Source organism: Thalia democratica, chromosome 6 (assembly GCF_965202585.1).
Source record: "Thalia democratica chromosome 6, ktThaDemo2.hap1.1, whole genome shotgun sequence".
NCBI lineage: Eukaryota > Metazoa > Chordata > Thaliacea > Salpida > Salpidae > Thalia > Thalia democratica.
Genome location: NC_139170.1, coordinates 5,324,692 through 5,351,877, shown reverse-complemented (window position 1 = coordinate 5,351,877; position 27,186 = coordinate 5,324,692). Strand labels below are relative to the sequence as shown.

Sequence of the window (27,186 nt, the reverse complement as noted above, 5' to 3'; positions counted from 1 at the left end):
AACAAACTCTAATCGCTGTTTACTTGCTATTAAAATGAATTTTTAACTTCTGGTTTTCACAATTCGAGATTGTTATATTTTATATTGCAGCAAAATAACTTGGAACTTTTAGTTTTGTTTTAGACTACATAAATTTAGTAGGTCGAGATGAATTGCCTGTCTAAATGCATTTGAATTAAGCTTTCAAACTTAACATTAATGTAGTTGTGATATCGATTTTAACTGTTGTTTTACAAAAAAAAAAACATTACTACCTTTACCTGAATCTAAAACTTGTTAAATTCATTATATTTTTTAAAAACCAAAGTTTTTTGAACAAGTTTTAGACTAATGTGAGTGTATAGTTTTAATTGAAAATATTACTTTAGCTTAAGCTAGCATAGTTGAAGTTATTTCTTTAGTACCTAATTCATATTAAAATGTATAAAACTTTTTGTTTCAAGTTTAAGCCCAAAATGTATTTACTCTTTTAGTGCCTTTCTCAGTTCTAATAATTCTTTTTCAGATCCTAAAGAACAAACTGACGAGATCATATACCGAATCGTTGTTCTTATAGAAAATTCATATCTTAGTAATTAACATTTTTATACTTTTAAATTACACATTTTTTGATAAGTATTTGTAAATTAACTACACCAAAGAAAAAAATTAAATAACAAAACTTGTTTGATTGCAGTTTGTTATAATTTTTAAATTCCATATATTTAACTTTTGCTAGTATAGTGCCCTATTGTAATACAAATCTTCATCTTTTTCTTCCAAACTATTCTAAATTAATCATTGCGTGTACCGCAAGGCACGCGAGAATAAGGTGAAACGTTTTAGGGTGCTGCAAGAAAAAGGTTGGGGACCACTTAGGAAGCAAGAAGGTTGAGAACCACTGTTTTAGTCGGTGAAGGCATTTGAAAATCTAAAGTGGTGTTAAAACATGACAAAAACTTAAAAAAGGCATTTAGAGAAAATAATTTTTTTAAAGTTTCCAATTTTACCGCAGTTAACATTTCCCTTTTTTATGATCGTTTTTTAACTCGTCAACTTTAGGCTTATTGCTTTCTATCAGTACCTTAAAATATATTGAGAGTATGCAATTTTTGGATTAAATCAAACACATTTGAGAATTGTCAAGACTTTAATAATGAATTACTTTATTAGTATCAGTAGTATTTTACCAGAACATTTGAACTAAAAAATTACATACTTTGAAATAGAATGCTGAGAAGTTAACAGCTTTTATTAAAGCATTATACTGCAAAAATTCAGAACATTATCCTATAATTATCAAACTATTTAATTAAAATGAAAATTGCGTCTAGAGTTATTAAAATAAAGTAAAAATGTCTTTATCAAGCTTATATTAACAATAGGTTTTAAAAGTTTTTTGTATTGTTTACGTAGCACGAAAAGCTTTTGCGTGAATCTATATGATATAAACCTAGTTTAAGTTACCAGAGTGCTTTTGAAATCAAAATAAAAGAATTACCAAAACTATTATAATACCATAATTTCTCATAAATAAAAACGGCTAATTTATATATACAAATACATTCTAAAACTATAAAATTTATATTTATAAATGAAAAAAAAAACAAAAAGTAATGAAGTGTTATTTCATCATTTTTAGTGTAAAAAAAATTAGATGTACACTGAACTGCATGTTTTACAAAGTAGTAAAGCTGCAAGCATAATGAATAAATATTTTTACTCGAAACAAAACTTAAAAGCAATTTTTGAGCTGTTTTGTTTGAAAGTTGACAAATTATTTTAACCGCTAAATATATCAGCGATGAAACTATTTGCCTTGCTATTTTGGTTTTCCTCGCTTAAAATAATCATGTATACAAAATAAGGACGTTTCAAAAACTATGGTGATACCTTTTATTTTTTCAGTGAAACTATTGACTGTTATAAAGCTGATTCTTTTCGTAAAAAAAAAATTATAAAGCATTAAATAACCAAGTTTAATTTTTGATATTAATAATTGTTATACTGTTTATATTTTATTAGAAATTAATAAGACCTCTATTAGTAAACAATGTTAATATTTATATATAAATATTAAAAATATTATATATTTTTTATATTATTATAATTGTAAATATTATACGTGACGATCAAAAATAGAACTTTTGTTTAATCAATATAAACCTTTAGTTTAATACTTAATCCAAGCAAGACATTTGAAACGACCGCAACGCAGTAAATATCTTAAAAAAAAACACACAAAACAAACACAACACAAATATTTGTGAACTCTTTTCCTTGTTTGAGTTTCCCATAATAAAAAAATTAGCGCGCAGATAAGTCGCATCTCTCAAGATTACTGCATTAATCGCAAACAATAGAACTACGAGACGGTGCCTGCCGCCGCGACGAAGGCAACAAACAACTCGTTAAATCGCCTCGTAAATTCACTGCCATCATTAATAGTGCACGTGAGGTTTGAAGTAAACTTGACGACTTGCACAATCAAGGTCACCGGCACTCGATGATTTTTTGCAGTAAACTTTTTATTGTTTTAACCCTGATTTTTCTCAAGCAATTTGCGATATTTTGAGCAAACAACAAAGGCAGTAATTAACATTGTTTTGTTTGTCTTGCTATAATTTTTGTGCTTAGCAGTAATTAAACAGTTTGCTTTTTATTGCCGTATTAAATCGTTGTTTGATTATAAAGATTCAAGTTTAAGTAGAGATTAATACAGTTGTGTAAGAGTACGGTTTTTGAACCTTATTTTCTCAATAAAAGTAACTTTTGTATTTCAAATACTAAAATTTGTAAACTGACGTAATTAAATTTTTTTATATTAATATTTATTTTAGATTATACAAAGTTATGAAGTAGAATTATACTTATATATTTTATTAAACTTTTTTCGATTTCTGGATTATGCTGATTTAAAATTTAAAACCAGAAAAGTTTTATAATATGAATATAAAATAACTCTTGAAAAACGGCTTGAATTGTAACTATCAGTTGTAAAGTTTTTCAAATAAATGCTTCAAAAAATGTAAATGGCTATTATTTTAAAAGTTTTTAAATCATTTTTACTCCTAACAATTTATTTTTGTAAACTAGTGTTCTTTAAAAACTTATTAAGTTTTGAATAAAAGACTCAAGTGTATATGTTCTTTTAAAAATACTTTTGTTACCCATACAAGTGTTTTAGTGTAGTTACTGTAAAAAAGTTTTTGAAAAAAAAAAATTTTAATCGTACAGAATTAAATAAACTTCTTTTGTTAGTGTGAAAATATATTAATTCATAACACATATAAGTTTTTTTTAACGTAAATATGTATTTTTAGAAGCTTGTAAAAAAGAAAGCGATCGAAAACTACTGAAGCATAAACACCTCATTAATTTTTTTGATTGAAACTAAATCAGGAGAATTATTAAAGAGTTAAAAATAGAAAATACCTAAACTTGAAGATAACAATCTGTAAAACTCATAATAAACTGTTCCTGTAAAGCGTTTAGATAAACGCATAAATACTTTTTACTTTTCTATACTTTTATACACTGAGATAATTGACAAGTTTAAAATTTTATATTTTGTTTTATTATTAGCTTCAGTTTAAAAGTTAAAAACAAAATTACTCACAATCATAAAAATGTGAAAAAAACTCGCGTTATAACTATAAAACTGTACAGAGGTTTCACTTAAAATGTATTGTAATAGTAACATTGCTTATATACTTTGTTTTAGTCTTCATTATAGTGTATTTACGAGTATAACCTAAGCTAGTTGTAAATAACTAAAATTTAATATCTTCTAGTTCTTTACTAAACTACAACGGAATAAGCAAATTAAATTTTAGCTTACATACTTATATTAAGACGAATGATTCTTCTGCTTTTTCAAATTAATTGTATTAGAAACTTTTATTGTTTATTCTAAATCACTTGTATTCTTTTTTTCTTCAAAGTTTGTAAGTATTTACAGAAATCGGTATCTAGTAAAATTGTTTGTGTAAGTATAAAATAATAAAATGATAATAATACTAAAAAACATATTGTTGTTAGTTTTTTTTTTATTAAAAATTATTTTATTCTTTAGTAAAAACAAGTATTTTTCATAGAAGTGGGAGACATAAAACAACACTTTTTTAAACAAAACAACGTAAATACAAAGGTCAAAAAATATTTAACAAGCTACATTAATAAGATGTTTTTAAATAACTAGTGCTTGTTAATCTTTCTATTTTCAACATCGAAAAATTGTTTTGCAGCAAAAAAAAATTGTTTCGATAAACAAATTGAAATATGTCAAAAATAAAATTCACAATTGTCGTACGCATGTTAATTTTTCTATAAAAAACCAGTAAAGTTTATTTGAAAATTAAATCGGGTTTAAGAATTATTTCAAGTTTTTGAAATTCACACCGATAAATACAGTTGCAACCAATCAAAATTGTAGATGTAAACTTTTAAAAATCTACCTTTATAATAAACTAGCGAGAATATTAGGAGTTTTTCATGTTATTTTCTAACAAAACTTTTTTAACACAAAAAACTTAACAAAGTTCACGATATAAATTTAAGTATAAAAGAAATTATAGATATTGCTAAGTAACGTTGTAAAGTTTTAACGTTCTTCTACTAAAGCAATTCACAAGCATTCTTTATTAATGAATAAAAGTTTTATAGCATAATAATTTATTACAACAATTTGGTAATTTGTTAAAAGTTTAAAATAATTCTAAAAGTAACTAAAAAGCTTCTTATTTATTTATATCTTAAACTGTTCATAAAAAAGTGAATAAAAAAAAAATTTGGTTTAAATAAACACTTTTAGTATAAATTTTTCAAAGTGAATGCGCTTTCTAATGTAGCTCCATATAAATTGATACTTGATTTATAAAATTAATAGTTTCAGTGGTAGTCATTCAAAAAAAAATTTGGAGTTAGAAACTTCACAAACTTTGTCTTTTAAAAGTAAGTTCACAAGATTTAAAAAAATCTTGCTAAATTATATACCGAATAAACTAGTAATATGCGTGTAGTATATGTTTCTAAACAAGCAAGAGTAGTTTACTGAAAATACTAAAAATTTTTAGTTCTTGTACTAATCTAAACTATTAGATTATAAGGTTTGTATAGTAAAATTACTACTGTATTAAGGGCTTATTTTAGAACAAGTGTACTAAAAACTTTTAAGCAACTATGTTTTTTTTACACTTTATAAACTTTTAGTGTTTTGCCACATTGAACTTACAAGATTTACATTATGTGTTTACAAAACTAAAATTTCAGAATGTTTAATGTGCTTTTCAGAAGGCTTCTCGCAAAAAAAAACTTAAGCGTGTTCAACTTGATTAACAACATAACAAGCAAGTAAAACTTTTATGAAACTATGAACAAAATTGATACGTGTAACTGCTTAAAACAATTGTGTGTACAGCGTGCGGGCTTGCAGTTCGAGAAAATCAGCAAAGAAAACAAATGGAGATGCAAGTAACAACAACGTGGCTAAACCCGATGTTTCTAAATAACTCCAATGTTAACAAGTCGCGTGCGCTGCTTGCTTAGCGACCCTCTACAATTGTTCTTGCACATTTTCGAGGGCCACTCCAACAGTCTACATGCGATAATTTGCGTGCAAACTGTTGTTACTTGTATCTGTTGTCGTTTCCTTAAAACAACCACTTCACCTCTCCATTTTGAATCTCCGCTGCGATTAAGCAAACTTTTCAATGAGACTTGCGCTTGTTTCAAACTGTTAAAACTTTTAAGTGCACAAAAGTTAGTTGAGGTGACAAGTAATGTTACTGCGTTTTAGTTTTGAAGGAATTTCTGTAAAGTTTGAAACAAACCTTAACTAATAAAGTGAATGGAAATTTTTTTATGTTAAATCATGGATGACCTAGTTTATACTTTAAATTAATTTTTATGTAACTTTTTAAGCAAAAATATAAAACTTAGCCTCTGTATTTTTAATATACTAAATAACTTTACTTTATTTTATATACTTTACTAAATTAACTAATTAAACTTTAAATATCAAAACAAAGCCTTATTCTTTTATTAAATTTGAACATTAATGTTTATATAAAAAAATTTTTTTTTTTTTAATTTTACAGTTTTGATTGTTTTTGTAACTAGTAATTTTAAGTTGCTGTTAAGTTATAAAACATAATAATTTTAATCAATATAATTTTGAGTTTTTAAAATTAAAAGACACAATAACAAATAAAAGAAAAATGTATTATAATATTAAATACATGTAAACTTAACCACAATAAGTAAGTATTTTGCAATACTTAAAAGCTTATACAATACAGTGCTTAAACACAACATTTAAAACAATCTTAATTTTATATGTTTTTTATCATACAAATAATTTTACTAACTTTGAAAATGACTGTAAATAAATTTAAGCATAACTATAACTACTAAAATAAACAGGTAAAATATTTATTGATGCAATTAAAAGAGTACATGAAATTTTCTCAGAAAAAACTAAGGCAATAACTTAACAGAGATAAAGTCTTTAAAAGCAGTAAAAAATGTCCAACACAAGCTCCGTTTGCTTAACCCTCGATAACACCTGATTATTGCTTCACTTGTTTGCCCTCGCCGTTTTACTGCTTGAAGAAAGCCAAACAGGGAGCGTGAGAATTAAGCGATAAAGCCTCAAATCGTCAAGTTTAAGTAGCACAAAGTTGCGGTCGAAATTCGATGCTGCTTGTTTGCTTGTTTGTGAGCATGTTTGCTTTGCCGTTAATATGCTCGTGTAATAAAATGTGCATGGATATTCATCTCGGTGCTCGTCTCCAAGTTGAGAGTTAAAATACACAATGAATTTGCAATCACATGTAAAGTATCGCGTGTTTTTATCTTTTGTGAAAGATAAGTCGCGACCCGTTGTTGATAAAAGTTGTAAAAACGCAAATAAAAGTGTTAGTTGCTGATAAGGTTTAATAGGTAAGTATTTAGAATAACTAACTTGTTATTAACAGAAACACAACTAACTTTTTCAACAAACTGTGTAAATTGAAGTATAGTTGCTCTAAAGCAATACTAAGACAAAATCTACAGCCAAAACCAAATGCATATGTTTTGTAAAAGTGTATATTCAAATATAACTTGCAGTGAAGTTTTCTTTAACGATAACATAAATTTAACGTAAAAAATACCGTCATAAACATTCAAGATAAGAAAATTTAAAGAAATTTAAGATTTTAAGAAAAAGTGCTATTTAAAAATAAAATAATAAAGTTTTAACAACAAACCGCATTAAACTTAAAATTTAATAATATTATCACTGAGCATCAACATATCTTAATTTATTAAAACGTTTAATTAAATATTAACAAGTACAATTAAAATAAAGACGCCAGTTGAACTATTTAAGTTTAGTTTTGTAAAATTTGGTGTCTGTCTATGTATGAACTTTAAAATATTTTGCCACAAATTACTATATAAAACTGTTTTTTTTTTTTTTGAAAAGTACTAAATAAAGTTTTGATTTTCTAAAAGTAAAAGTTCACTTACTTAAACTAAGTCAATTGTAGTATATATTTTATTAAAGTTTCTATTTTTTTTAAATTACTACTTTTCTTTTGTTTTAAGAACCTCTTGAAACTTTAAATTATCGTTTACAATTTATATTTAAAAAGTTATTAATGTTTATTGACCTTTAATAAGGTATAACACTTGTTCTAAAAAGTAAAAAGCTTTGTGATAATTTATTTAAGAGTCAAACGAGCTAATAGTAACAGAGTTAAGTAACAAATTTAGTATAGGAATTTTTTTATACTATGCTGTATCTTACTCTATAAAACGCATATATTTGTTTACATGTTTTGTAAACAAACAACATTTCAACTTAAAATAATTTTTTTATGCTTGGTATTCATAACTTGTTTTTATCTAGTAGCTTTTAAAATAAAAAATTAAACCAAATATTGAAAATTTAACATTTACTTAAAACTTTAAAAAGTGTAAAACTTTTTCTTATAATCATAATAAAAAAACACTTTATATCGCCAAACGAGCTAATATAACAAAGTAAGAAGTTACATTAATTAAGGTGAAGTTTAATCTTTTTATCAAAGAAGTTTTTGACACAAGAGCATCAAACTGTATTTTGAAGTTATTTACATGGGGGGGGGTCCTTCAAATCATTCCTATCAAATTCCTTAGCAGCTGAAGACGGAGGTAGTTGAAATGCTTAAGTGAGCGTTATCTCGGGTAATGGACTTTAATGGTTTGCACAGTGAGGCCTCGGCCGCATCTAAGCAGCTGATACGGTGACATTGGTAAACATAACAGATAACATGCAAACAAACACACACACAAACCAAATATTTAAGCAAGTTTTTCGTATGCACCTTTAGCTGTGATTAGACACTGCATTTTTGTAATTCTAAAGCAAATATTTTCGACTTTGCAAAGTTTGCTTCGAGCAAAAGTCCAAAATCTTTCAGTCTTAAGTTGTCTTATGAAAGTCGAAGTTTTCAGAAAACTGTGTGCCTTTCTAAGACTGATGGTACTAAATATTTCAACAGCCTTCGTAAACAAATAGAAAACAAAATTTCAGATCGGTAGAATAATAATTGTACGTTTTTATTAAAACTCATTTATTTTAAAACATACCTAACAACCTTTACTTGATAAATTTACAGATTAAATATAAGCTAGACAACTTAGTTTTTTTTGTTAAATTTTTAACTTAGTCTTTCTTAGTAAAATATGTTAATGATAAAATGATAAGCTAAACTTAAGGATCAAAAAAGTTTCTTAAGTTTTCTTTTAGGTTTTGAGTCTACTTCTTTTATATTATTGTTTCCAGTTGTTTGATAAATCTATTGTAACTATGTTATGCTTTTGTTTATTTTTACACAAGTTTACAGAAATTTAGTTAACATTATGAGAATTAAAGCACAAGTAAAGTTTCAAAAAACAAACTACTGGTAAAATATCAGTAAATTAATGTTAAATATATACATGTAAATGTAAGTAAGTTCTAGTTTCGAAGCATCTTCTACTCGACATTTTAAGAATACCTGCACAAAATATATTCTGTGTGCGTTAAATGTTATAAACACACAAGACCATTTTGTTTCATCAACAAAGTATTGCTCAAACTTCAACTTCAGTGTTTTGTATGCTATAAGTTGATTAACAAAGTAAAGCTTTACAAAAACTATACATAAAGTTTCCAGTTGAAAAAAAAGAGTTTTTGTTATACCTTAAACCTGAACACAAGCTTATTTAGCAAAACTTTCAGTCCAAAACCTAAGTAAAATAAGAGTTTTAAAAAGTATAAAATTCGTTTCGTCCATCGATAGTAATATCCAAACAAATTTCGATGCTTAGTACTTGGAAATTTGTTTATAAAAGTAAAGTTTTACAAATGATTTGTTTAATAAAAACAGTTGTAAAATTTTCCCAGTTTATGACTATACCTTAACTCTAAGCGCAAGCTTATTCTTCAAAACTTTTAGTCTACTTGTTTATCAAAAATAGTTTTTTTAAAATATCAAAAGCGTAAAAGATAAAACATTAAAACCGTCAAAAAGAGTGAACTAATAATATTTTAGGAATCGATCAGCAACAAAAGTTCTTAAAATTGGAAGATCTTTAAGCAAGTAAAGAATTTTGTAAAACAGTTTTATGATAGACACAAAATTAACGATTTATTTCGGTAAAAAAATAATTGGGGTTTTTCAACAAAAGGTTTTGAGTTTTTACAACGATAAAACTTAGCTTGTTATTAAAAGCAAACTTTCATGATTAATTAATATATATTGTTGTTACTATTATTTGCCTAAGAGTTTGATACAATAAATTTATAAAAAGTTAGGTATTCTAAAAATTCATTAGGTGTTAGAAAGTCTCATAAAAAGTGTAAGAGATAATACAACTTATCAAAAAGGATCGTAGTAGCATATGAAAATATTTTGGTTTGATAAATAATTTCATTTCAGTTTTGTTGTGCAAAAACAGTATGTTGTAAATTTAAAGTGTTGCAAAAAAGCTACTTAAATATTAGATCCTTAGCTAAGAAAATTAATCTACTAGTTATAAAATCCTACTAGGTAATTAAGTACAAATGATGTTGATTTTCGTTTCAAAGCTACTTAACAATTTAAAGTTATGCGCTTTAGTTTTCTAAAGTTGCCTAGTTTTGTCGTTTCAAAGATTAATAAGTTTTAGTAACTTATTTAAAAAGTATTGTGGTATCTTAAAAGAATAAATATATTTAACAATCATAAGTTTAAGTTTACAATAAAAAGTGTTAATTAATTTAAATGTATATTTTTAAACTGATAGTTTCATTTTAAGATTTTATAACATACAAATGTTAAAGAAGTACTTTTAACAGCTTAAACTTGAAAGAAAACAAACTTAACATTTTGTTATTATGATTGTAGCTCACAAACATAAAATTAATTATTGATATAAAAAGTCTTTTATATCTTTAAAGCGTTTTCTTTAAAGTGTAATTTTTAAGTTAACTAAATTCACATAAACAAATTTACTTTTACCTGAAGTACATAAATTAAACTTATAAAAAATTCTATTAAATAAAAATATGTGTGATTAATACATTAATTTGACGCGAATATTTGTTTCTCGTGATCAGAGTACAAAAATATTTAAAAACAAAATAATTAAGTAAGTTAAATTAAACTTGTTACTTTTTTTTTATTTGCATCAAACTGTTTAAAAAAACAAGTTTCTTTTAATGAAGTAAATAAAATTTACAAATTTTCCTATTAAAAAAACAACAGTTGAATTTAGGACATAAGCAATTATTCATTGGTTTTATGATTAGTTAAGCTTAAAAATCAAAATAAATCAATGTAAGACAATAATTTTTCTTTTTTTATCGAAAAAAACATCATCATATCTTTATTGACCACTGCTTATTTATTAGAAAATTATGCTTATAAACTATAAGTTATACATACTAAGGTTGTTGAAAGTAGTTTATGCATCTCTTCCTAATATCAATAATAACAATTCTTAGCTATATACATACAAACATGAAAATATTAACTTAATTGTTACACATGTTTAATAAATAAAAAACACAAATATTTTTCCACCCTTTTGAAGAGTAATAAAAATGTTTCAAATGAAAAAGCAGTTCAAGTAACCAGTGTAACATTTAATTGATATTTTTCAAAACTGCTGCGCTCCCCTCTCAATGCGCTTTCTCACTTTTCTCTCACCACCCTTATTGTCGCAGCTATAATAAGGTGGCGAAAGAAAAACTTTTGTTAGATTTGAGAGGAAGTTTCGTGTACATATATAAGCGACAGTGATAATTACGAATTCATTAAGTAATCAATCGCGTTAATAAAAATGCTTGCAAAATGTGATTTTGCACTGAGGTTCAAAAAAACTTGATTTGCCTAATATTTTACTTTTGATACTGTCGTTTACTGGTATTTCAAAAAATATATAATTTATTTCAAGTGAAAATTAAAATGCAGTTGTTTTTATTCAAACAATTTTTGATTTATATTGAGATAGAGTTTTTGTTTGCTAGTGAGATTCAAAAACCTAGATTTTATTTTGAGATTTTTTATTTTATGACAAGTCTAATATTACATACTTAGATTCCAAAGTTATAACTAAAAACGTTAACACTTCCTAGCTTTTTAAGATTTTTATTTATAGTTTAAACAAATTTTCAAAAAAACTTCAGTTTTAAAATGTTTAAAACATAACAGCTACAAAGCTTTTGGATAGATAACGTTAATACTTATTTATTCATTTTAAACGGCTTAAACGTTTGTTTTAAACATTGTCGAATTAAGAAATAATTAGATATTAAGAAATATTTCCACCTTGAGTAATTTAATTAAATTCAAAAAATGTACATTGTACAAACAACGGACTTGTAAAAAAAAACATGAGAGTTTTAGTTTTGAGTAATCTTGAAAAAATATCTAATCTTAAAATTAAAAAAACTAAGTTAAGAACTGGCAATAGCTGTATACCTTCAAACAGACAAATATATCTAAATTAAATACTTATTATAAGATAAAACATTTAAATTCAAAACTTTATTTTTTTTATTTTTTGTTGACTAAAGCATAAAGACAAAAACGTTTTTCGAATGAGATATAGCTAGTTGAAACGATTTAATAAAATATTAACTAGAGGGCTTAATAAAAATTTAAACACAGCGTTAATTAAAAACTAAAACAAATTATCAAAGCAATTGTTTTGTACACAACAAATACTTTTGGTTCTAAACATATTGTTTTAATCATCTAAATTTTAAGTTGTTTTTTTTTTTAATAAATGTTCTTATGGATAGCAGTAAGGGTATTCTATCATTAATTTTTTTTTTGTTTTTAAAGCTTTTTTCTTCCGAACTAGTCACGTTCAAATAAGCACACATTTTCAAAATCTGAGTAACTAGTTCTAAAATAACGAAAATTCTTAGAACCTGCGCAAATTAAAACAGATTTGAAATTTTCAAACAAATTTACTTTGATGGCCATGCTAATGTCTGGACATCGCTCGTGCTCAATGGAAAGCCAACAGGCTGCCACATCCTTCCTCCAACCAACCAATCAGTACCAAGACAACCACGACTCCTCGCCCAACAACTCCCCGGGCCCCCACGACGACGGAAAACCGGAGGAAAACCTCCTAAAGTACTCCAGCGGCACTCCCTCGCCCAATCGAACCCACGATAGCAATAAGTTCAACGACGCTCAAGCGCTGAAGCTTGAAAATGGCGCCGTCCCGATGAGGAGTTTCGAGGCGGGTGCGAAGGGGGAAAGCGGCAAGGAAGGAGACGACTGCAAGGAGTCCACGAAGAAGAGGGAGAGGGTGGAAAACATCGTGACCAGCATAATGGCCCGCGACAACTCTTCCGTGAACGGCAACAACTTGTTTTCGTCGTACGAAACCGTAAGTGGCGTGAAGTAAACTGAAACCTTGTAATTGTATTTGTTTCACTTTTACTTATAACAACAGCTTTAGATTTTTAATTTTAAATTAAATTATGACCAACACAGAACAACTCCTTCAAGACGGACGCGACGAGCCTGCAAGAGAAAACTTTGGAAGCTCTGAGGAAGACAGCCACCTTCAACGCTTACAGCAAGAACGTGTTCGAGGACAAATTCGCCTTCAACGTTTTAAAAGGTAATGAGAGTTTTAAACGTTTTTTTTTAAAGTTTTTATTTAAAATATTAAACAATAGTCAAACTTTATGATTTTTGTTTTATTATGAAGATTTTTACTCAGATTTTTGCTCAAAATAAACTAATTAGTCACTTTATTATGCTACTTCTAGTTAAACAGTTTAAACCTTTCTCACTCAACTCGCATTTTTTTCAGACTTTTCCCACAACCAGGACGCGATGAACCTGGTGCTGCCGGGCGGCGCGAGCAAAGCGGAGGACCCGCAGGCGGTGCTGACCTGCCTCAAGAAGCACCTGGATAGGTCGAGCGGCAACGCCGAGCCGTGCAGCAGGTCGAAGAAGGCCCGCTACGAACCTGCTGACGCGGTCAGCGACGCGCAACAGGAGTCCGACGACGAAGAGATCGGGGCGCTGGTGGAGACGCTGAAGAAGGAGATGATGGCCTCGTTCGAGAGGGTGGCCGAGCAGTCGGTGCGGAGGCTGCTGGAGAGGCTGGTGAGAAGGAACGACGGCGGCAGGGGCAAGCAGCGCGTCAGGGAGAAATCGGCGAACAGTTGCAAGCAAGGTGGGTGTTTGTTTTGCATTCATGCGTTTAAAGATTTCAATCTGTAGTTAGTACCTAATTTTATTGGTATATTAAAAATATATAATTTTTGTGTAGCTGTTGAAAATGAAGTTTGCTTTTTGTTATTTTTCTAAACTGTGCTTTGTTTTGATAAAAGGTAAAACATTACCTCACATAACCTTTAAAAGCTTTGCAGTAGAAACGTACCAAAAGTAAAAAAAAAATACCAGTGATATGCTTTTAAGAATTTTTCGCACTTCGAAAAAGCTTTTTGCTAATAGCAGTTTCTATTATTAGACGCACCGAGCTCAAAGAAAGCAAAGAGAAAAATAGCAGAGTGCAAGGCAGCTGTCAGCAGCGAAGATTCAAACAGCGCGTTGAAAAGCGCTGCGCGAAATCAACTTGGCGAAAACAACAGCAGTTTTGCCATGAACACCTCAAACCACCAGCCCTTTTTCAAATACGAAGTCGAAGCTGCTAAACCGCCGAAAGCTGAGTTAGTTGAAAATTTTAAAGTAAAAACCTTAGCAGTACACCTCTGTATTGATTTTCATTCTATAAAGAAGGTGCAAATATGTGAATAAAAGCTATAAATGGATAATTTAAAGAGAAAAATTTTCTTGTTAATTTTAATCTTAACAATTTTAACTAATTCCAGATCCATCAATCTGTTAAAAGTCAACTTAGAAGAAAACTACAAACTGAAATCGAAGGCAGCCCAAAGCAAAAGCTACTTAGACGACGCCACAAAAAACCACCATGCCAAAAACGACTTCGAAGCCGAACAAAAGAGCTGCAGCAAGCCTGTTCAAAACGCCGAGGCCCAGCAGGAGAAAAGCGAAGTGCACCATTCGCCCAAGTCCGTGACCTCGCTCAACTCCGCAAGCGACAGCGGCGACTCGGCGCAGGACAAGGCCGAGGACGAGAACTCCTTCGCCAAACAGGCGGCGTCTCAGTTCTGGGGCCCCTTCAAGCGGGACGCCAGCTTGGCGCGCTCGCTCATGGGGATTACCCATTCCGGAAACGACTTGGGTTCGTCGAGCAACTTCGCCCAGCAGGCCATCCTGCAGGGCCTGCAGCACCCGTGGCAGCAGTACTCGAGCATCGCGGCCGAGCTGGTCCGCCAGCAGCAGCAGCTGCAGAGGGGCGAGGCGAACAACCTGCTGTGGCCCCAACGCCAGGGCCAGGACTTCAAGCCGCTGAACGAGTTCAGGATGAAGACGACTGACGTCAGCAGCAACACGAACGTCAACAACTCGGTCACACCCTCCCTCCCAACACAGTTACCCCCGTTCATGAGGCGGGGGGTTCCCCCTTTCCTGTTCCCCATGTCGATGCCGTCGACCTCCGCCCAGCCCCAGACCTCGATGCTCAGCAGCCAGATAGCCTTCCCGGGTCTGGTGCCCGGCTTCCCGCAGAACCCCTTCCTGAACCCGCGGAAGGTGCGGACGGGCGTGGACATGAGCCAGAGGACGTCGTCCGGCAGGATCAGCACCTGCGACCCGAGGAACAAGCGGACACAAGGTAAAACTAAAAATTAAAAAGCTTGTTTTAAACTGTGATAAGTTATAGTAGTTTCTTTTCGTTTTGTATTAAAGTATTTTTTTTTACAACAACGCGTGGCATAAGCGCAAAGTAAAATTTAAATTAACCTGGACAAGATTTAAAAGGATATTAAAAAATAGAGTTTTCTTTAAACTAAAAATAAAACATTTTTCCGCCACAGCGCATGACATAAGCCCGTATTCGGCAGCATCAATCCAGGAAGGTCTGACCCCACAGCATTTGAAGAAAGCGAAACTGATGTTCTTCTACACGAGGTACCCGAGCGCCAACACTCTGAAGACTTACTTCTCAGATGTTAAAGTAAGTACTCGTATTTTTAAACATGACCTTTTTAAAAGTTAAAATTTGCATATAATTATTGTTTGTGTATAAGTTATTTTTTAATACTGCATGCAAACAACTGGCTGTTAATGTACAACAACACTTGAGAATGCTCGTTATCTTTTTATCTTTATCGCTAAGCACCCGATTAAACATTTGTCACCAAGGTCAAAGTCTCAGTTTGCTCCGTACGCGAAACCTCGGTGCACAAGTCTTTCTTTTCCCTTGCAATTTGCAACTTTTTGCTTTCGTCGTCGCTGCCAGCGCTTGACGTTTGCCTCTGGCTGCCATTTCGCAGCGAAAACTCTTCAGCGAAACAACAAAAAATTTTTGTTCCTCTAAAGAACTCGCTTGCATAACGTGCAAAGTAGCGTGTTATGGTTGCAATAAGATATTTACTGTCATACAAACACATTTGATTTTGTTTGTTTGCACATCGCTGTGTGTGTGTTTGCGTTGCTTTATCTGTTTGCGAAAACTTTATGAGAGACTTGAATGCCACTTTGATGCGCCTTTTACGGCTTCTCATAACAAATGCTTGAAACGTTACAAAATGCAGCTTTTGCCTTTCTACGCGCTGGTACGGGCTTAAAAGTTATTTGCTTGCCGTTGTTTGCACAAAGGGCAGATAAAGTAGTTTATATACTTAAGCGTATTTGGTTACTGCAATTTTTTTAACAGTCCTTGTTTAATGATCGGAATTTGTTATTTCATGTCAAACACAAGTTTATTGCTTGAGTTTGAATGCGTCAAAACAACTGTTTCATTGCGCTGAACTTTATTATACTCACGCATTTTTTCTGACAATTTAAACTTTTTTAATCATGTACATGACCTAAAAGCTGTATAAGCTTCAATTTAACATCAAATAGTAAACTTTGTTAAGATTTATGTTCCGTTTTTATAATATTACTTTTATTTTCAAAATTCAGTTTACACGAGCGACGACCTCCCAGCTGATCAAGTGGTTCAGCAACTTCAGGGAGTTCTACTACATCCAGATGGAGAAGTTCGCCAGGCAGGCGCTCGCCGAGACGGCCTCCCTGTGCGAGGTGCCGCAACTGCAGGTGACCAGAAACGGGGAGTTGTTTCGCGCGCTAAACCTCCACTACAACAAGAGCAACGAGTTTAGGGTGAGTCGTGCATTTCGTTGGTGAACAAATGAAAAACTATGTCGAAACGTTTTCCTTAAGCTCTTTTTACTAAGGAATTTTATTATTTACTGCTTGTGATTTGTATTGTAATTTAATTTATATTTGCGCTACAAAAAATTGCAAGTTTAAATAGAATCAAATTAAACACTACTAATTTAAGCACACGCCAACAAAAAAATTAAAAACATTTTCTTTTCAAAGTATTCTAGTCAGCATAAGGTATTTTTTTTTCTTTAAAAGTTCTAAAGCTTTCTCGTAAAAACACACATCACGAATTTTTCACTCCAACCAAATATACAATATAATTTAATTACAAGCTAGAGTCTGTGAAGAAGTCCAAAATTAAACCTTGAGTGCAATTGTAACTTTTCTCCTTCTCCTTTACACGTTCAATTCAAACCGCAGTGAGAAAACGAAATCTTAAAGCTGCTGGAGTGGCCGCGACCATTCGCTGCTAATTGTCAATAATACGCTTTATTCTTGAGAGAAGGTAAATAGTGGCTTGTCGAGTGGGCAGGGGAAGAAAAGAAAGTAAACTTGAAAGGTTTCAGTGGGTAGGTGTTCCTTGTAACGAGTCGTGTGAAAATCGAGTGTTGCCGGTCAGGTGGGCTGTTGTCGGTCGAGAGTGCTTAAGCGCCTGTGCTTCATTTGAATTTCTTAAGAAATTGCCATCACCCCCCTTTTTAATTTAAATTTCGGAAATTTAATTTGCAACACTCTGCTGTTAGCAGACGAGACGGGTGTTTAGCAGAGTACATTGTCACATCTGTTTCGATGAATTAAAAAAAAAAGGTTCAATTTGTAAACTTTCTTTTTAGGTTTAGTTATTGCATACTTTAAGTTTAAATTTGAAACCTTTTTCTAATTTTATACTCACAAAATTGTCGCGTTTTAAACATATAAAGGAAACTTAAATAAAACCATTAAAATAAACATGCATTTAATGCTAAAATGTTCCATGTAAAAACTTAAGTATTTAAATCTTAAACTGCACTAAAAAAACATTAAAGTTTTCGCTAAAGCTTACAAATGATAAAAGTATATTCAAGTCATAAAACTTAAAATATTTTATTATACTTATAAACATTTTTGAAATGAAAGTGTTTCATTTTAATTTTGAAGGTTTAGTAGTAAAGAAGCTTGACAATTTGTTATAAGTTAGCAAAACAAAATTTTTTTTTTGTAAAATGCTTAGTATATTAATATATAATACTTATAATAACACTTAACAAAAGTTCATTAGAGTTAAAGAAACTTTTGTAAAATATTTTCGCTTGTAAGTAAAACTCTTTTTCAATATTTGATTTTAATTTCTTTTATTATAACTTTAAATATAATTTTCTTAATCTACACTAAATTTACATTTTAGTTAGTTACTTATTTTCTTAGCTTGTTTTAAAATCTAAAATTGGTGCGCAAATTTTCAAATTTCTTAAGATTTTTTTTCTAATTACTGACAAGGCGACATTTTAATTTACGTAACAAAATCATCCAAATTTAACCAAAAGTAAAAATTTAATTTTAAACAAAACAGTTTCATCTTTTCACGAAATAAAGGCGATCGATAATCGAGCACAAAATTACACACTTAAAGTCACACAAACAATGGCCAACACAAAACTCCAAGTTATCAATTTTCGCATAAATCAAGCACCGCAAATCAATAAAATCGTCCTTACAAACACTCATCTGCGAACAACGAAATCATCCGATGCCCAAACATTAATCTACAAACTTTTGTAGCAGATTTACCCGTGATTTTGCAGAAGGGCTTTCAAGCATTCTCACGGGTGCTTCGATTGGTCCTTTGGACCCAGCGACAAGTAATCGGAATAAAATCATAATCGATATCATCTCTGCCATTGTCTTGTTCTTATTGACCATTAAAAACGGAGCATCACACTCAATCACAAAGTCGAAATTTCTTTGTTCTCTTCTTAAACCTCGACGGCAATGTTTCGAGTGCGCAGCAAAAAGACAAACCTCAAAAGAACGGGTCGAACTGGAGCGCGCGTTGAAACAATTGAAACACATCGATGGTGTCGCACTTGAAACGCAGTTGATTGTTGCATTCATTTTTAATAACTGCTCGTTTGAGTGGCTAGTCGCTTCCATTCGCTTGATCAAGATGATTTGAGCTTCAGCGTTTTGCTTCATTGTTGTTTCAAGTGCAGCGGTTACATCTGCTGTGCAACGTGTAAGCTTTTTAGCGTGATAATTTGAAAAAAAAAACAAACACTGTTTAATTAATTTTAAACTTTCTACCAAGCATCTTACATGCAAACTCGGAAAAAAAAAAACGCAAAAGCAAAGACAATTAGCAACATGTTTTTGGCTCGACACGCGCATTTCAACTCTTGCTTTAAACTCTGCGCTTGTAGCCATTAGTCGCGCGTTTATTTTGACGTAATAATAGGCCGAAGTTTAGCAGAAGCGCGAAAGTGTCGGCAAGTTGGAATGGAGACAATGCATTGATTAAGTGTCGCATCTTATCAAGCCGCGTGTGCAGCGAGCGCTGAAAGAAGCTTTTCGCATTTCGGGTCAGTTGACTTTCGGCGCGCGACTTTTTAAATGTCTTGAGCGTCGTCGCGAACGTCGTTGCGATTCTGCTCGAAAATTTAAGAGTTTTTCGAGGGTCGTGAGCTTTTGAATTTTTAACAAAAAAAGCAAAATAAAATGTACGAGTTTTTAGAAAAAAAAAACTAAACAAGTGAGAATGTTTTTTTGACAAACAAAAGAAAAGCTTTTTAAATTAGATTAAAGTTTTAGTTTTAATTTGCTATGACGCATCCTAAAACAAACGGAAAGTATTAACGAACAAAATAAAAGCTTGATACATTTAAAGTTTTGTTTACAAATCAAACTCAAAGTTTAGTTCGAAAAGCACCAAGCGAAATCGAACTTGAAACTTTCGCTTCGTCTTTTGGGAAATGCTAAATGTCGTAGAGTTGGACCTCGCTTCGCTTATCGATTCGTCTTTATCGCGTTTTTATCGCGTTGGCAAAACGCTTCCGCTTAAAGGCTCGATCGCTGCGAGCCGACAAACTGCGGGAAGCGGTCCAGGAATGTTCTCGAAAGACGTCCACACTTCCAGCTGTCAACCGATTAGCAGCTTAACAAGTTTAAAATAAAAAAACACACTTCAACGGTTTCAACGCGCAATTTTCAATTTTCGGGTTCGGCGTCGCATTAAAGGTGCTTTTTTCTCTGCAAGTTTTCCGTTCGATCGCGCAAAAGGAACCGGTGCCAACTTTGTCACCGCTGCAAAGGAGCAGCGTCGCGTTTCCAGCTCGATGTTAGAATGTCACTTTTCAAGAATTGGCATCTCGGCTTCTCAGCAACCGCGCGATATTGACGCTCAGCCGAGCCGACAGACGATCCTTCGAAGTTTCCGCGCGCTTCGAGTTGCCATGGTGACAATGGAAACGCGCTGGCGGTTGGCAAGCAGCGATTCGGCGCATTACGGTGACAAGTATCTGGCAGGCGGGCCCGAAGCGCCGACCCTTTCTCGGCTGCTTGTCACCAGGGCAACCGAGCAGCTTCAGCCTGTCACCTGATGACGCGATGAAAAGTTAATGAACAGAAAAAAACAGCACTTTCAGCGCGAAGTCTGCGGCTTCCGCGCGCGCTGAAAGCAAAGAACTTCGCGCTGACTTGTGGGACGTTTCGCGCGCTGACCCGCGCCTCGTTGAAAGTTTCCTGCTGCTAATGCGCGCGGCGTCTGGCGGTGAGGGCAAGCTCGGCCGTCAGCGCGAGCGATCGCTTGGGGAGAATCAGCCGCCTTTGTTCGCGGCAGAAAAGTTTTTAATTAGTAAAAGAGGAAGTTGCAGCAGAAATTTTTGATAGTCAAAATGCAAATCTTGAAAGCTGAAAGTGTGAAAGTAATCACTCTAACATGGTTTACATGTTTTATTAAACATAACGTGTATGTGTGGTAACAAAAAAGCTCCAAAATAAGTTTTAGTCATCGTTATTGCTTGTTTTACAATGAAAGAAATTAAAAATTAAATCAAAAAAATTAAAAATAAACTTCTTTGAATTAACAACACCAACAAGCAAGTCAATTAAAACTGAATTATTTTTCAGGTACCGGACCGCTTCCTGAGCATCACGCACACGTCGCTGCGCGAGTTCTACGCCGCCATACAGCAGGGCAAGGACAACGAGCCGTCGTGGAAGAAGGTCATCTACAAGGTCATCTGCAAGCTGGACCAGGACATCCCCGAGATATTCAAGTCGCCCAATGTGCTGGACCGTCTGGAGGAAATCGTCGATTGAAATTACACATTTGAAATTTTTAACAATTAAACTGAATAAAAACAAACTATATTCCAGTGAAGTTACTTCACTAGGGTCTTTTGTTAGCAAACGATTAAATCTATATTTTTGAACACTTATTAATGTTTTTGAAATTTTAATTAACAAGCGAGTTTTTTGAACTTTTTTGAAGTTTTAGTCTTGAAAATGATAAAATCAAACTACAAACGTTACTTTGATTTTCAGAAATATTCGACTATAGTCACGCGTTTTAATAGATATTAATTAAATAAAATGCTTCTAACTTTGCAAACTTTCTGATTAAAAAAAAATGAATCAAATTGAAAACTTTACTGTAAATTGTTTTCCACCTTTTTTTTACATTTGAGTGAAAATTTAAATAAAGTTAAACAAAAATAGCTTCTGTAGCTTTGATCATCGATTACTTCCATTTCCTTTCTTTTGGTTATTTGTTTCTTAATTCATTTCATTGCGTGATATAGTTTTGTAAATACTTTAAACTTTCTTTCAACTTGTTTTTACACGTTAAAATTACGTATTAACTTATTATTTATTTACACTTTTTTGGTTTAAACTTTCAAAATTTACACCGGAGTACTATCAAAATTACACTTCTTATAATTACAAGTAAAATAAAAGTTTTATTTTTAGAGTGCAATAAATAAGTAGCTGCTTGGGTGATATTTCGCTGTTTTGAATTATGTTAGAGTTTCTGCTTTTACTTTTGTTAACATAGCTTTAAATAAATTGAAGTTTTTAAATAAATTTATCAATACATGTTTTTTTTCGTTTTTTTACTTTATAATGAAAGTAATTTCATAAATTATGAATTACTTAATATTATTAAAGTTAATTTCTAACTTACAAAAACAAAAGTAACTAACCATAAAATTTTTATCAAGAAACTAATAAAAAAAAAGAATAAATTTTTTGAAGTTAATAACGCAGGAAAAAGTTTTAAAGTTTTTTTTTTTCTCGTTATAAGCAGCTAGTTACAATCTCGGTTGCAATTGAGTTATAATGTGAACGCAAGTTAGGCGGGCGTTTTTGTTATTTGTTTTTTATAAAGCTTTGCACAAAACTCTATACATGCTATTCGACTAAAACCCAGTTCAAAAAACTAAAAAACTAAAGAATGACTTAAGATATTTGGTTTTATATAAGTAACAAAATCTCTAACTTAAAAAGCAATAGCTAAATTGTATGTATTTATAGCTATAATTAGTATTTTGGTAAAATTATTCATAAAAAATTAGCTAGTTGCATTATTTGTATTTAAAATAAGCCTACAAACAATTATTTTAATTTTCTTAAAGTAATTGCATTGTTGTAAGTAGCACTTCTATAAATAACTACTACTTTTTTAACTATTGCAGAGGTTTACTTACTATTACGCTTTTTGCATTCAATAAAGTTAAATAATATGTTTATTAAATACGTTGTCAATTTCAGACTTTCAATGTCATTAAACTTTAATTTTTGTTTATAAAATAATTGTTGACTTCAGTATTTGTTATAATAAAGTATATAATACAAAAGTATTGTTTTTTTACAAGTTAAAACTAATTTTTAGTCGCCTAATTTACGAAAACAAACCTATTAAACAATTTTATTAATGTTGTTTTGTTTGGTTAAAGCAAAACAACTATGACTTTATATCTTTAAAAAATAGCTTTTATAAATGCTTGGAATTTTTTTTCTAACCTTAAAAAATTTATTGCTGAAGTAGCTTCAATAATTAAGTTAAAAAACATCTCAGTTAAAAAAAGATTATAAAACTGTCATACTTTGTTTAACTTATCTAAAAAACTACACAATTACGTTGATTTTAAAACAGTAAATAAGCTATTTTTTAGACGATATAACTTTTTTTGTGAATTTAAAAAAATTTATTTGGAAAAAAGTCATAAAAACCAAATTACAAAACGTTCACTTATTAAAGGCGTAAGATATTTCGTAAAGTTCTCTTAAAATATTTATTAAAATTTGTATTTTGCTGTTTTATAACCTTAAGACTTTCCTTGAAAAAAACAGTCTTGCTTAGCTGTTAAAACTTGCAACAACTGATAGAAAAGTTATATTTTTTTAAATAAATAAGAATTATATTTAAATTTGAATATAAAAAATTAACACAAAAAAAGACTACTTTGTACATTATATTTTTTAATTAAAGTTGTACTTTTTTCTAGTTCAAAACTGTTCCACTTGTGCTACAAAACAGTACTACTTGTTAAAAATTGAATCTAGTTTGACAAAGTTCCACAGTACTAAGGTAGCGTGATAGAAAACAAAGACTTTTAAATTCTAGTTGAAAAAAAATCAGATTTAAGTTGTTTGTTTAATTTTTTTTAATCTTTACCGTCTTTAATTTGACCAGTGAAGATAATGTTAGAAAACAAAAAGTTATGTTTTGGTTTTGATGTTCTTATCAATGTTTTAAAGTACTTAAAATTGTTTTATCAGATGTTTCTTTTTAAGTAATCTAAACTTTTCTTTTAATAACAAACTTTTTTTAATCTATTATACGCATATAAAAAAAACTATTTTTAATTTTAAGTAGCAAACTTGTGAAGAAAATTTCAAGTTTTTAACAGGTTGTACTAATTCAACTTTTAAAAAACATTTTTTATTAAATGTACTGTGTACAAGTACATCAGTGATTGAAAAAAAAAACAATTTAACGCGCGTTGCGCAAATAATAAAAAAAAACAAGTCAAAAATCATATATAGTATTTTTACTAACATGGAAATTTTTATAATAGAGCACACAATAAGATAACAACAAAAAATTCAAAATTAAAGTTCTAGTAAAAATTAAAAAAAAACCTAAGTTGGAAGTTTACTTTTCGTAATATTTCGAGCACTAGATTACTTTACTTTTTATTTATTTGCTATGATTTTCAAATTAAAATATCAAACTTATTGAAGATTTTTATTACAATGTGGAATCCAACTTTATAATAGCTAATGACCATTTATAGTATAAATAAAACTTTTCTTAAAAATTTAATTTAACTTCCTTGTTAATCATTGTTAATAATGTTTTATTTTAGACATAAAAAAATTATTTGCTTAATCTACTACTAACTTTGTTTTTGATTGTTTTTCAACTTGTTTTTTTGTTAGTTTTATCATGACTCTCCTTTTATTTTTAGCATATGACCTAAATTTCAAGGTCAAACTAATTGTTTTATAAAAGCATATAATCAGCATATAATATTGCTGTAACGAAAATATATTTTTACAAATTACCTAGGGTATAAAATATTAATCTTTTTATGTTTTGGATTTTCTACTTTCTTTTGCAATGATAGCAAAAAGTTTTTTTTAGTCACAAGAGTTTTTAACAATCAAGTAGCCTTGCTTTTAAATTATTAGTTTAAGTTCAAACAAAGCTTTAAATAATCTAATCTAAGGCGAAAAAGTGTATACGTAGAATTTATCTTTTATAATGATTTACAAAAGTTGATAATCATTGTGTAGTAATTTTTGATTTAGTATAGTATTTCTAATTATGTTTTTTTAAAAGTGCTCTGTTTAAGGAAACAAAATGTCATTTATTTTGTTAAGGAAAATGGAATACTTCAATGATTTTTATAAAAAAGATAAAAATAAGTTATTAGTGAAGTTGGAAGAGATTTTTCCAGACTTCAAATACTTGAGGCTAAGTCATTTGTTGAAAAATATAAACTTTAAACAATTACAACATGTGCTTGTGTTAGTTTATTTTGATGTGCAGGTTAAAAAAGCTTGTAAAAAAAATTATGTTTACAGTGTTCTAAACATCATTGATTAAAAGTTCATTAAAGTTGTAAGATTTTTTTTAAATACCTGTTTGATTGTTTTTTGTTTCTATATTTACTTTTAAAATAATTAATCAATATGTTTGTTAACATTTTTATGTTTTACTGTAGTTTTTTTAAACCCTGTGCTGTAAAAACCTATAATAAGTTACGAAGACTTATTTTCTGCGAACTTAAATGTTCACTGATAACTGATATCTTTTACGCAATACAAAATTTCCATTAAAAAAGCTTAAAATGAAACTATACAAAGTAAAAAAAGTACCTTTTTTGTCTATTTATTATTCCATAAAAATATTTATAACAAATTTTGTATATTGAAATAAAAGCAGCAACAAACATAGTTTTCTAGTTATACATGTAGAAAATAATAACCAAAACTAGAGTAATATATAGTAATCAAAAATTGTTATTTATTATTTAAATTGTTATGCATCTAATGGAAACTTACAGCACAAAACTTTAAGTTAAATGTTTTTTAAAGTTTTAAACATCAAACGAAATTTCAAAAGTTGTTGAATGCTGTTTAGTTGCAACCTTAGCGCTTTAACGAGTCGAAAAAATACGTTATCAATTTTCCGTATGAATTTGATAATTTACAGTATTATCTTATATAAGATATATCATTATTTTGTAAATATTTCTTGCTGGAGCCTTTAAATTATTTTTTTTTTACAGTAGCTGAAATCTATTTGGCAGTTGTACTTTAGATGTACAGTACGCATAGTATCTTGGATGAAGATTGTCAAAATATTATTTTTGCTAATAATGTTTACTAAACATAACGTTTTGTAACTATCATATTTATCTGGTTCGTTACTGAACAATCTTTTAAATTCAAAAGTTTTTTATCAAAGAAATTTAGTTTGTGAAAGTTACTTGTTTTTTAATGAAATATTGTTAGAACCAGGAAAGTTTTCTTATACTTTTAGCTTACTAGTAACACTGCAACTAAACAAAGCACATTATTATTTCTAATCATATTAATTAGTTACTTTATGTGTTTTAAACAGCAGAAACTTTCTCAGATTTTCTGTCATGGCTAAATAAAAGCATTCGATTATAAACATGGCAACTCTTCTTTAGTTCTATTAGGACTAATAACAACTGTATCCACTAAAAAAACACGGAGGCTTATTTTAAAATTGTAATAGATTTGTACTAAGAAAAATTATTCTAAACATTTATTATCTGTAATTAGTATATCACTTGCCAGAGAAAAAAAAAAGTCAAATAAATGACATTTGTGTGTTTTTGATTCTCTTAGTTTAATTTATAGTAATTTGTTTACGCTTTTTTTAATATTAAGACTTTTTTTCTGCTACAAAGGCAACACATTAAAATAGATAAAACAAAAAGATTTTAAGGGTTGTAGCTCTGCAGCGTTAAAAAATTTAATTGTTTTATTTTCAACTTATTTATCTACGTCTTTGTTTAAAAGAAAAACAAAATTACAAGTTAAGCTTCATCTTATTAAATGTTAGGTGAACTATTTTACATATTTAAATATAAAATTGCTAAAAAAATACAGTGTAATAGTTCTGTCTTTAAAAAAAATAACAAATTTAGATATAAAAGTTAGATTTTATTGCATAAGTTATGTTTTTAAATCAGTACTTTGTTTCTTTTTTCATTAAGCAAAATTCTACTTCTTAATGTTATAGTTGTGAATTTAATCAAGTTGAACTTGAAAAGTAGTAAAATACAAAATAAATTGCTTAATGTTGCCAGTTATTTGAAATAATCTAACTTGAGTTCAATTAATAATTTTTTTAATTGAGCTGGTGTTAACGGATACAAAAAACAGTAACCGTTCTCATTTAACATAATTGATTATAGCTTAAAGTAGCTTTTGATCTTGTTTTATTTTCAAAAGTTTGTATAGGGCTGTATTAACTAGCATATACAGGGTTGCCACTCTTTGAGCCAAAAAATCTTCCCTGAGTGACCAAAAAATTCCCTGAGTAACCTTAAATTTCCCTGAGTTTCCCTGAGTATTTTTCAAATCTTAAAAAAAAATTTTCTCTTCTAACACAAATTATTAATACCTTATTCTCATTTTTCTTCTTTAATAATAAAAGGAAGGTTGTATGTGTATGCTTCTGCATTAAATTTATGAAAAAAACTGTTTTCAAAAACTCAATCTTAAAAGGTTTAAACCAATTAAAAACTAAATTTTTGCACAACTTTGTGTAAACTTGTTAGTTAACTTTCTACATAAAAGAATAAAGTTTAATTTGTTTGACATTTTAATTGACAAAATTTAATTATACTATAATAATAATTTCACATGAAGAACTCACTTAAATGCATACATAATAACTTCATTATGACTTGTATGTCTTTCCTAGCAACTGTTCTGAATGCAGTAAATAAAACTTAAA

At 29.8% G+C, this 27,186-nt stretch overlaps 1 protein-coding gene across 1 annotated transcript; it reads left to right on the top strand.

The window, feature by feature from the left end:
* Nucleotides 1-12,431: 12,431 nt before the first annotated feature.
* Nucleotides 12,432-21,344, top strand: LOC145838116 (uncharacterized). Its single transcript, XM_082945661.1, has 8 exons — nt 12,432-12,879; nt 12,987-13,116; nt 13,312-13,680; nt 13,978-14,176; nt 14,339-15,204; nt 15,407-15,546; nt 16,500-16,700; nt 20,808-21,344. Exons 1-8 carry the CDS (start codon nt 12,457-12,459, stop codon nt 20,997-20,999), a joined length of 2,520 nt encoding a protein of 839 aa, XP_082801787.1. The 5' UTR covers nt 12,432-12,456; the 3' UTR covers nt 21,000-21,344.
* The last annotated feature ends 5,842 nt before the right edge of the window (nt 21,345-27,186 follow it).